Genomic DNA, 10,953 nt, shown 5'->3' with positions numbered 1-10,953 from the left:
AATAAACAAAAGCATCAAATTGAGAAGGAATTAGGAAAAGTATTATTATTCACGGAACTTGGCTCCAGCAAATATCACTCTGATTAAATTGATAATGTTCCAGAAGGAATTAAATAATTTGATGATTTTCTTTTTACATCAAGCTCAGGACCAGTCGCGCTCAGACTGATGTCCAAATTATATTCAAGTGATAGCGATTTTAATTCATTCATAATCAAGTGCAGCAAGAAAAATAAAACAGCAACGGCATCTCTAATAAAACAGGTCCTCCAATCAATGGGTTCAAAAAGATACAAACATACAATATGTGTGTATATGTATATATCTTTAGAAAGGACCCTCGTCCACCTACTGCCAAATCTTTCTAAGCCAGGAACTGCGCGAATAACAACTGACGCGATCGATCATCAGTCGAGCAAGCCCGATAGTCCGCCTAGAAGGAAAGAGAAGAAAAAGAAGAAGGACGAACCCGCTCCAGCAAATTGTGAGCGTAGTACTGGATTGCAATTGTTTAGTTGACAACTTATGGATTGGATGAAAAGTTTGCAGGGGGAGGCGGGAATACAAATAATAGTAATAAATTCGTATTACCTGAAGGTAACAATGGGGGCATAGCTGTTTCAGAAATGCAGACATCCATCCAGACAGTCGGACAGACGGACATGGCTGTATCGATTTCTCCCGGCCGATTAAGAATAAAGGTACATACAAAAAACTGTATAGTGGAGGAAATGCTGCCTTCTCTGCCTGTTACATACTTCTCACAAGCCTAATATACTCTACAAGTATATACCCTTCGGGTACAGGGTATAAATACATTCATTATCTGTTGAATTGAGATTCGATCCCTAGTAGTTCACCCATTTACATTTATGTGTATGTGTATGTTTATATGTATTTAATTATGCATTTGGAGTCGTAATGTTTAATTGCATAACTGACAGATTATTTCAATTTACAGTTACAGAGTGACGCGTGCTGGCTCTTGAGCGCAGCATCTGAAGCAGAAGAGGCAACGGCAGCGCCAGTAGCAGCAGCAGCAGCAACCGGCCGGTTTCCACTTGTTGTTTGCTGCTGCTGAGAAGAGAGGGAAAAGAAATTACTCACTTACACACACCCTCTCTTGCGCACACACACACACACACAAGCACAGGTAGAGCATGAACGAGAGCGCAGCAAAGATCAAAAAATAATATAAGCAAGACGGAGGGCCACACAGCAAGGGTAACGCCAACGCAATCGTGAGTGTGTGAGTGCGTGCGTCGCTTTTCTCGCAGACACTCTTGTTTGCCGTCAACTGGTACCGACAGTCGTGCCCCAACACTCGACACCAGCAGACGTGTGTAGACGCGTGCACCCGCCAAGAGGCCAATCGCCAATCACCAAGCAGCCAAGTGTATCTCGCGCTCCCTCATCCTCGTCGCTCGAACGCAACTCCTTTCCACCAACCTCCAGTATCAAGAGTTAGTCGCCGGTAGGCCACCCACAACCATATACGCTTGCTGTTCAACTTGTTGCCAATATGTATCCAGCCGCCGCTGTCCACCGTAATGTTAAGTTGGGCGCCCAGGTGCTGCTCAGTTCACGGGCGCTCAACTCTCCGCGCCGCCAACAGCGCAGCACAGCTAGTGCAGAGCGTGCCCAAAGCATAAGCGAGACGGACAAGTTTCTGCATTATAATGCCGAAGACGGATACTACAAGACCTCACCGTTTGAGCCCATAACCGTGCCAAATGTACCGCTGCATCAGTATGTGTGGCGGGACTTCAAGAAGTGGGAGAAGAAAACGGCTGCGGTGAGTAATATGTAAGGGGTATTCTTTGGAATGGGGGATTAGCCAGACACTCTTGTGAAACCACTTATGGGGGCTCATGCATAGATAGAAAGAACTCTGCACAATTGTGGCTGAAGAACCTTGCATTGATTTTTCTTATCAGTTTCAATTGCCGTGTCTGTTTTTCGCATTTTGCATTTCACACGGTTTATTGAACCGCCAGCTCTTGGTCTCTCCCAGGCCATGCGACAGAGTCTGGAATGTGGTAGACTGCGCTGCCTCCAGCGCCTGCTAATGACTGCCGACTGCAGCACTGATAGCAGCCCACTTGCCTCCGTCGTCATTCCGAGTGCCTTAGTCTTCGCGCGCTTTCTATTCAGGTCACCCACCACCACCAATCCGTGCTTATCGACTGATAAGCGTTTGACGACTACTTTCGTGCCGTGACATCAGCTTCAGTCCGTGAATGATAAGGAGCTACACATGCTAACACACAGCTTACACACAGCTTACACACACACATACATAAGTATGTAGATATGCATGCACATGTACTTTTGCGTATGTGTGTGTATGTGCATTGTGGGTGGGGGGATAATGCTATGCAGAGATCGATCCACTCACGCGTACTCAAGTTCAAGTCAAGTTTGCGCTCTGAGCTAATTGGCGCATGTACATACATACATACATACATACATATGTATGTATGTGTGTTTGTATGTGCGTATGCTGATAAGAGCGATCCCAAATCCTCAAAGCCCGCCACGCCCCCCAACCCGCCATTAACTGCATGGTGTTTTGTTGTCATTGCAATATACTTACATACTTATGTGCTAAAATGAAATGTTTTGCGCATTTTGATCAGCTCTATAAAAAGCTTAACTGCCATACAAAAGACGCAAAAGAAAGGTGAGAGCCAGGGATGGGGAAACACTTCTTTTTTTTCTTCTTCTTGCGACGTCGTCTGTTTTTGATGCTCCTCTTAGAAGGTAGTTGCCGAAGTTCTCACAACAAATTAAAATGTTTAAGCATAGTATGTCCATTTGTTTCCGCTACTAGGGATAATACAAGTAGTAATAATAATTGTTCGCTGATCACCAGCTAAGATATGTTTAGAGATAATTCAAATTGAAATTCCAAATAGAAGTGATCGCGATTATTAGATCACAACTTGTTCCATTGCTTTGCTATGAATTCGAAAACACTTGAACGAGATCACAATCCATATATGTATGTACATACATATCGCACCTTTCCAGCCCTAGTTGGGACAATTGATCATAGTGAGAGCGAATGACGATTGTCTAAAAATACACAGCTTCAGTGCAGCTGTCACACGTGTAGCAAGCAAAAATATACGGACCGACTGACGGATGGACTGAGACACGATCCGGTTGCCTGACACACCCCCAAGAGCCACCCCCACCCAGCCCCCCTTCAACAAGACGCCCCATACAATGCTGCACTACGAATTCAAAGTGCAAATAATTTATATTAAAATTTATTGCCACAATTTTTGCATTGGGGCGAAAGTCTGTGCGTCAGTCTGTCCAGTCGGCGGTGCGCTGCAATAACATACCATTACAGTTACAGAGGGTGTGTAAGTGTGTGTGTGTGTGTGTGTTTGATAAACAACAACAGCAGTTAAAATAGCAATAAAAGCACTTGAATTAAATGCAATTAAATCCAACGAAGGCAGCAGTGCAAAGTGCGACTTTTGTTCTGCTCCGCTCCGTTTCGTTCCATTCCGCTCCACTCTGCTCCGTCCTGTTTCGTTCGGTTCTGTTCTGGCAATGAAACAAACCGCCTAGCTGCCAAATTTCCATTCCCCCTAATTGTGCCTTATAGGTGTGTGTGTGTCTGGTATGGACCAAAGTTCCCGAATCACCAACTCCCTCAGGCCAGCTCTAAGTATCAATATATATGGGACTTGGCTTGCAGGTAGATTCCCGGAACTATTGGGGATGATATGGCATTCGCCTAGTCATCGATCTAATCGATCTAACGTAGCCAAAGGGACTTGGCTTGCAGTCAGATTCCGGGAACTATTGGGGATGATATGGCATTTGCCTAGTCATAAGGGAACAATGCAGGCCCAGCCAAATGATAAAAGTCACGTTGAGTCGATGACGAGGTATCACGCGCTGGAACTACACAATCATTTTGTAATCATATTATTATTTAGGAAACAGTTCCCGTTTTCAAAAGAAAATGTATACCTTTCTGCATCAACAGTGCAGTAGTACCTCTTAATATACATAAGTATTTTTATAGTAGGACCCTTGTAGTAGGACCCTCCATGTCCCTGCACCCTCTGCAGATATCGTTTGCTGCGTGTCTACCTTTAAAACAGTGGCCACAGTGGAAACCTCAGTTCTTTATTAGGCTTAGGACAGCTGTGGTTCTTTTGAAGTCAAGGGAAATATAAAAGCACATTAATTTGTTTACCAACTCGCTTCCTTCCTAGCACGAACTAACACTAAATTATTAATATATCCAAACACGGTATAGCTTATGCAAATGCCTCTATCACAATACTACATATGTATATTATCGATTAGGGTTTTTTGAAAATCAAGCTAATGTATGCGCAGCGGCCACGGCCGACTTGCCGACAGCATTCGACGTCAATATTTTGACCATATTGTGTCTACAATGTATGCCGATTAAATTCAGAATTACATCTTAAACATCATACATATATTGATATACAAACGAGTGTATATTCGTTTGAATTGCTTTTTTTAATTTTTAATTATTAATGTCACTTTCACTCGCTTTACCTCTCACATTGGTATTATCGCCGCAGATAAAGACAATTAGTTCTTGATAGTTGAGTGATCGTACGATAGTAGGTTTAGTTGTGAGCTACCATGGAAGCAGTGCTGTATTCTTGGTTGTCTTTACTTGCACTCGAGACACTTAGTATTCCAGTGTTCATGAGTGTGAACATGTACATATGTATGTATGTATGCTTGTGGTATTCCAATCGACGGCATTGATTTCGGTCGTCCACTGAAGCGCATTGCCTCATTCGAGGTGAACCGAAATGCAATGAGTTTGCAGAACTGCTTTTCCTTCCCTTTCCCCTTCCCCCTTCACATTCTTATTTGCATTTCTTTTGATTTGAAGCTATTTTTGTATGTTGCGGTTGATATTTACATATATACATGCTTTACACACATACACTCATACATATGTATTGGCTATAAAATGCAGCCAATTTCATACATATGTTTCGTGACTTGTTGTGGATGTGCAACAAGTGAGTGGATGCGAGAGACGAGATGTGAGAGAGGCGAGATGAGAGAGACGTTGACAGCGACAACACAACGACAGCGACAGCGACGCTAACTGGTTGCGAGCCCGGCCCCCACCAATTAGTGGTGTTTGCTCTCACAGCTTTTTATTTTTGTTTTGTATTTATTTATTTCTTGTACAAGTATTGCTCTGCTTGAAAGTCAACAAACGACGCTCGCACACACATACACGCACACACGCACACACATGCACGCAGCCGCTCACACAGAGAGCCAAGACAACTACTCACACTAACACAACACAGCAAGGCAGCAATGCGACGCAGCTCGACTCGTTTAGACAACAACAACAACAACAACAACAGCAACAACGAGAACAACAGTAACAACAGCAACTACGACTCTGAACAGACTTTGTACTTTGCCCCACTGAACTTTGATCAGGCAGCCAGACGAGAGGCATTCAAGCAGAGCGCCAAATACACAAACTGATTTTTTAATTTTTAACATTTTAAACATATTTTTTATACGCTTGTTTGTTTGTTTATGCCGATTATTGTTGCCGTTCTTCGCAATTCATAGTACAGGCGAGTTAATAGTATGCTATGTTTACGAGTGTGAATCTGAATCCGAGCGTATGTACATATGTATGTATGTAGGTATGTGTGCGTGTGTGTTGTTTATTTATAATTTATATTTCACTTTTTATATAAATGTGTATATTTCGGGCCCTCGTTGTCAATTTCGACTGCGCAAATAGCCCCTTCTACGTGTATTCAGAATGCTTCTGCGTTCCTTTTAATGACGCTGTATCTGTTTACTAACGAGCCCGGCGTTGTACAAATAAATGCAGTCCAATGGCCAGCTGACCTTCAATTTGAAGGCCGTTCAATCAGTCAGTCAATCAGTCAGTCAGTCAGTCAGCCAGTCAGCCGGCCGGCATTGAAACCCTTTTGCCACAATTTGCTGACATTGCCGTATTGGCCAATTATCGAGCCAAAGAACCATGGGAAGCATGTTTGTAAACAATTACGTGAATGGGTGGGCGTTCTGTCTTGTGCTTTCCAATGCACATTCCAATGGACATTCCCTGGGACAGTCCATTGGAATTGGGCTGGAAGCTTATTTTTATTGCTTATAACTTACTTGTATTACATGCATCTATTTCACCTTTGTGTTGCAGGTCTGTGTGGTGTCAGATCGTCAGTACACCTACGCCCAATTACGCGACGCCAGCGCCGCCTTAGCCGTACGCCTACAGACCAAGTTCAAGCTCTTCAAGCCCGATGTCATCGCCATATGTATGCCCAATCTGCCAGAATATCCGATTGCCGCCTTGGGCGCCATCGAGGCCGCCCTGACAGTGACCACGGTCAACCCGGTCTATACGCCTGGTAAGTGGGGCCCACGCTCAACCAGTCGGGGCCTGCGATAACAGACTCCCGCTCCCAGTCCCAGTCGCACTCCCATTTCCATTCCCAGTCTCAATACATACCATACATAGCAGTCGTCATAGACGCGTCAACTGGATTCGTGGCAATCTGCTAATGGGGCAGCGCCACGATGGCCCCATAAAAACTTATCTCGCGCACGTCATAAACAATTTACGGCTAGAGTAGACAAATCTGTTCGCCGAAATGCCCAAGCCAGGGATGGAACTGATATATGCACGTATATACAAGTATGTATGTACATATATACACATACACAATACGTATTATCTTAGCATCTGTCATTTTTCGCATAGATTTGGGTATTTTATTCCAGCTAGTCGTGTATAACAGATATTACTACAAGTACATGGAGCAATAAGTGTTGGGTTCTTCATTATTTTCTTTTTTTCCCCAACTTGAAAAGTTCATTAGCTGTTAGAAAGATAAAGATCTTAACGCTAACAGGAAGCCTTTTACAAACTTAAAAGATAGGTAGCAAAAAGTATAAGTTAGGCAACAATTCTATTTTTTCTGAAGAAAGTAATTACTTTAAAGTCTGTGGGTTTTATTTTTAATTAACAACAAACCAAACAGTCTACAAAGGGAATTATAAAGCATTTCTAGAAATCTTTTCATACTAAACGAACGTAAGAATAGACGAAATGGGAAAATATACGAAATATGTATTTGAAAATTTGAAAATCTAATGATTTCTACTCTTCTTAAACACTTCGATAATAATTGTAAGCTATAGATCACCTAGAAAGTTAGATATAATATAGTACTTGTGATCAACAAGATTGATCACAGACAATAAATGTGTCGAGATCGGTCGAGATGTTCGATCACTATATCATATAGCGGCCATACAAACGATGTGGAAGAGAACACTTTTTTACTTTTAAGGAAGTTAATTCAATTAAGAATCCGCGGACATGCCTGGACAAATGTGAAAGAGTTACGAAATGCTTTCTAAGCTACAAGTAGATAGAACAAACATAGGCCGTCTTTTATATAAATTCTTAGAGAACTATTTTGTTGTATCAAATTTATAAAGACTGCAAAATCTCATTTACTTAAATCATTTCAAAATGATTGAACCTGTCTAGGAATTAATCGTAAGCTTGCCCACCTTTCCGTCAAAATAAATAGCAAGGCCTATTCATTCATCCCCTCCCCTCCCTCTTGCAGATGAGATTGCTCGCCAGTTGACCTTCAGCGATGCAAAGCTAATTATTGGCACCGTCCAGGGGTATGCGACACTGCGCGAGGCTTGCCAACTGGCTAAGAAAGATCTGCCCATCGTCGTGGTGCGAACCAGCAACGACCAGGCTTTGCCCCCCGGGGCCGTCGACTTTGCCGAGCTGATTCGCACTGAAGATGTGCGTTACGATGAGCTGCGCTCACCTTCTGACGCCAGTGCCGATGATATTGTCTTTCTGCCCTTCTCCTCGGGCACTACGGGCCTGCCCAAGGGCGTGGTGCTCTCGCACAACAACATCACCAGCAACTGCGAGCAGATCCATGGCGGACTGACCATCAATACGCTGGAGTTCCAGGACACGCTGCCCGGCGTACTGCCCTTCTTCCACATCTACGGCCTGACCGTGGTCATGCTCTCGAAGCTAGGGCTCGGCTGCCGTCTGGCCACCATGCCGGCCTTCAAGCCGGATGAATTCATCAAGTCCCTGGACTTCTACAAGGGCAGCGTCCTCAATATAGTACCCCCCATTGGTGTGTATTAACTAACCTACATAGCACCACTTTAGTTACAATCGTGCTCTCCCACTCTTGCTGAATAGTGCTCTTCATGATCAACCATCCAAAGCTGACGCAGGAAATCGCCCCCAATCTGCGCGCAGTCATGACGGGTGCCGCTCCCATTGGACAGCACGACGTGGAGCGTTTTCTGAAGAAGTAAGTGGACAGTTGTGGGAAATTGTGTGAAAAAAATGTCTGAGAGGTATTCTTGACTGTCTTCCTCTTTCTCTTATCTCTTTTATAGATTCCCCAAGGCGCGCTTCATGCAGGGCTACGGCATGACCGAGGCCTCGCCAGTGGTGCTCCTCACACCCGAGGGCAACACCCGGTACGCGTCGACGGGCGTGCTGCCGCCGAATACCGAGTCCAAGATTGTGCCACTCGACGGTGACAATGTTAAGGGCTTGGGCCCACGTACCACCGGTGAGCTGTGTGTGCGCGGTCCTCAGGTCATGTCTGGCTACCTCAACAACGAGGAGGCCAATAAGGTCACCTTCTATCCGGGCAACTGGTTGCGCACCGGCGATGTGGCCTTCTACGATGAGGAGGGCTTCTTCTACATCACAGATCGCATGAAGGAACTGATCAAAGTCAAGGGCTTCCAGGTGCCACCCGCCGAACTAGAGGCTGTGCTGCGTGACCATCCGAAAATACTCGAGGCTGCCGTCTTTGGCATTCCCCATGAGGTGAATGGCGAAGCGCCGCGAGCCATTGTCGTGTTGCGCCCAAACGAAGGGGCCACCGCCGAGGAAATTGCCGAGTACGTGGCCGGGCGAGTGGCGCACTACAAGAAGCTCGAGGGCGGCGTCATCTTCGTCGATGAGGTCCCCAAGAATCCCACGGGCAAGATATTGCGGAAGGATCTGAAGGCGAAGTTTTCCAGCTAAAAGGCGTCGACCCTGACTGAGAATTCCTCAATATAGTAAACATTATTGTTTTTGTTTTTTTTTTTTATCACAGCAATCGCAGCGCGTAGTTTTAGGTTAGGTTATACTTGCCGCGCTTCCATCCAGAGAAACTGAGCTCCATTAGCCAGTCTTTGAATAGTAATGAGGCGGCAAGAAATTCTCCATAGCTTATAAGAGTAGCCGATACGTTCAACTCGTAGTCTAAGTTATGCACATAATAATATATATATATATACATTACATACGTACTCTACATGTTTACCGATATTGAATGAATCCCGCAAATGCATACGGATGGATCTATATTTTAAAAGACAGATCCCGGGATCCAGTCTCCTACGTATTGTAGTAGGCCACTAATTGTTTCTATGGTTTATATTGTACTATATATTGTGAATATGTGACGATTGATGTTTTAAAATAAAGATACTTTTGACAAGATTAAAGCTGATGAATGTTTTTCGATTACGCATTTACCAGTTAGTTGAACGCGATTGGGAAAAGAAACTGAGTTAATTAATTTCCTATTATTTTACGCCTGCTGCTTACTTTATTTAACAAAATTAGGTACAGTTTCTATTTATTTTGCTGAGGATAATTTATATTTTAAATTATAGTTTAGCTGTCTTTTCAACACAAAAATTAAAAAAAATTATTAAATAAGCCAAGCTCATTGTTGTTAATAAAATTGTTCAAAATGTAGATTTCATTGAATAACTCTTACTATCGGCATACATAAAGCAATGAAAGTTGTAAACTCCTTTGCTAAATTCGAAAAACTGGGAAAAATATCATAGAAACTTTTGAAAATCAATTTTTTATTCAGAACATACTTTATACTTTCTTTTTTTTTACAAATCCCATTCAATAGAATTGCGCCAATTCAATGAGTTTGTAAGATTAAAAACACAAAATAAGAACACCTAAAGGGCCCAACCAATCTCAAAGTGGAGCTAGATTCTACTCTAGGGTACAAAAGTAAAAATTTTTGGTAGCAGAACTTAAACGAAGCCCGACGAGCTGCCAGGACGATAATCACAGTGGAAAACAAAATGAAATGACATTGCTAGAAATGTTCAAGAAAAGAAGAAGCAATGGCACGGCGGTTAAAGATTGAAGAGGTGGAGTATTCGGTTGAACGCTTTTTATGATTTCTAACGATAATAAAATCCCCCTTTTTTAAAGTCATTTAAGATGGGCGGTTGAAGCTATTGAACATAGGTGGGAAGTGTGTATCGTAATAGAAATAAAGATATTATTTCAGCAATTTTTTGTAGCTTCACTTTAGTTCGGGTTCTGAAACTATTGGCATCTATTTGGAGTTTAATTTTGTGAAATTTTCGAGCAAATTACTCAAAATCTGTTGATGACAAATGCACCGGAAATGGAGCATAGCCTAATTCTTTGACAATATATATTTGTAGTTCTTATATATTTTGTAAAAAGTTTCAAAACAATTTAAAATATAAAGGCAACGTCTTTCTTTGAGTTGTTTTTGTTTTTATTTTTATTTATTTACGACAAAATACACAAAATGTTCGATTTGATTTATTTAATTCTCTTACACGCTTGTTGCTATGTGCTGTTTTCTGTTAGATTCTTGTTACAATTTCATTTACTTGCACTTAATATACAATACAATAGAAAAAAAATATACTATATACTTTCGCATACACATACGTGTATGTGTACGTTTTTATATAGATGTGTGTGTGTGTGTGTGTGTGTATTGGTGTGTGTGTAAGCTGTTGCTGTTTTGGTTCGTTTACAAATTTTGCAATGAAAACAGTGCACGATTGATGGCTGCAAACATTTTA

At 42.5% G+C, this 10,953-nt stretch overlaps 1 protein-coding gene across 1 annotated transcript; it reads left to right on the top strand.

Moving 5' to 3' along the window:
* The first annotated feature begins 1,225 nt into the window (after positions 1–1,225).
* Positions 1,226–9,582, top strand: LOC115626785 (4-coumarate--CoA ligase 1). The gene is made up of 5 exons (XM_030522251.1): positions 1,226–1,795; positions 6,218–6,428; positions 7,659–8,201; positions 8,270–8,384; positions 8,473–9,582. The coding sequence occupies exons 1-5, from the start codon at positions 1,523–1,525 to the stop codon at positions 9,113–9,115; spliced, it is 1,785 nt and encodes a 594-aa protein (XP_030378111.1). The 5' UTR covers positions 1,226–1,522; the 3' UTR covers positions 9,116–9,582.
* Positions 9,583–10,953: the final 1,371 nt, after the last annotated feature.

The sequence above is a fragment of the Scaptodrosophila lebanonensis genome, unplaced genomic scaffold (assembly GCF_003285725.1).
Source record: "Scaptodrosophila lebanonensis strain 11010-0011.00,11010-0021.00 unplaced genomic scaffold, SlebRS2 tig00000089-arrow-pilon, whole genome shotgun sequence".
Lineage (NCBI taxonomy): Eukaryota > Metazoa > Arthropoda > Insecta > Diptera > Drosophilidae > Scaptodrosophila > Scaptodrosophila lebanonensis.
This window is presented reverse-complemented; position numbering and strand designations above follow the sequence as displayed.

What these genes read in the sequence shown, in the direction of transcription:
- LOC115626785 (XM_030522251.1), top strand. Translation starts at nt 1,523, where the DNA reads ATGTATCCAGCCGCCGCTGTCCACCGTAATGTTAAGTTGGGCGCCCAG. An exon ending in GGGAGAAGAAAACGGCTGCG is followed by an intron (nt 1,796 to 6,217) that starts GTGAGTAATATG and finishes TTTGTGTTGCAG; the next exon opens with GTCTGTGTGGTGTCAGATCG. An exon ending in GTGGAGCGTTTTCTGAAGAA is followed by an intron (nt 8,385 to 8,472) that starts GTAAGTGGACAG and finishes TCTCTTTTATAG; the next exon opens with ATTCCCCAAGGCGCGCTTCA.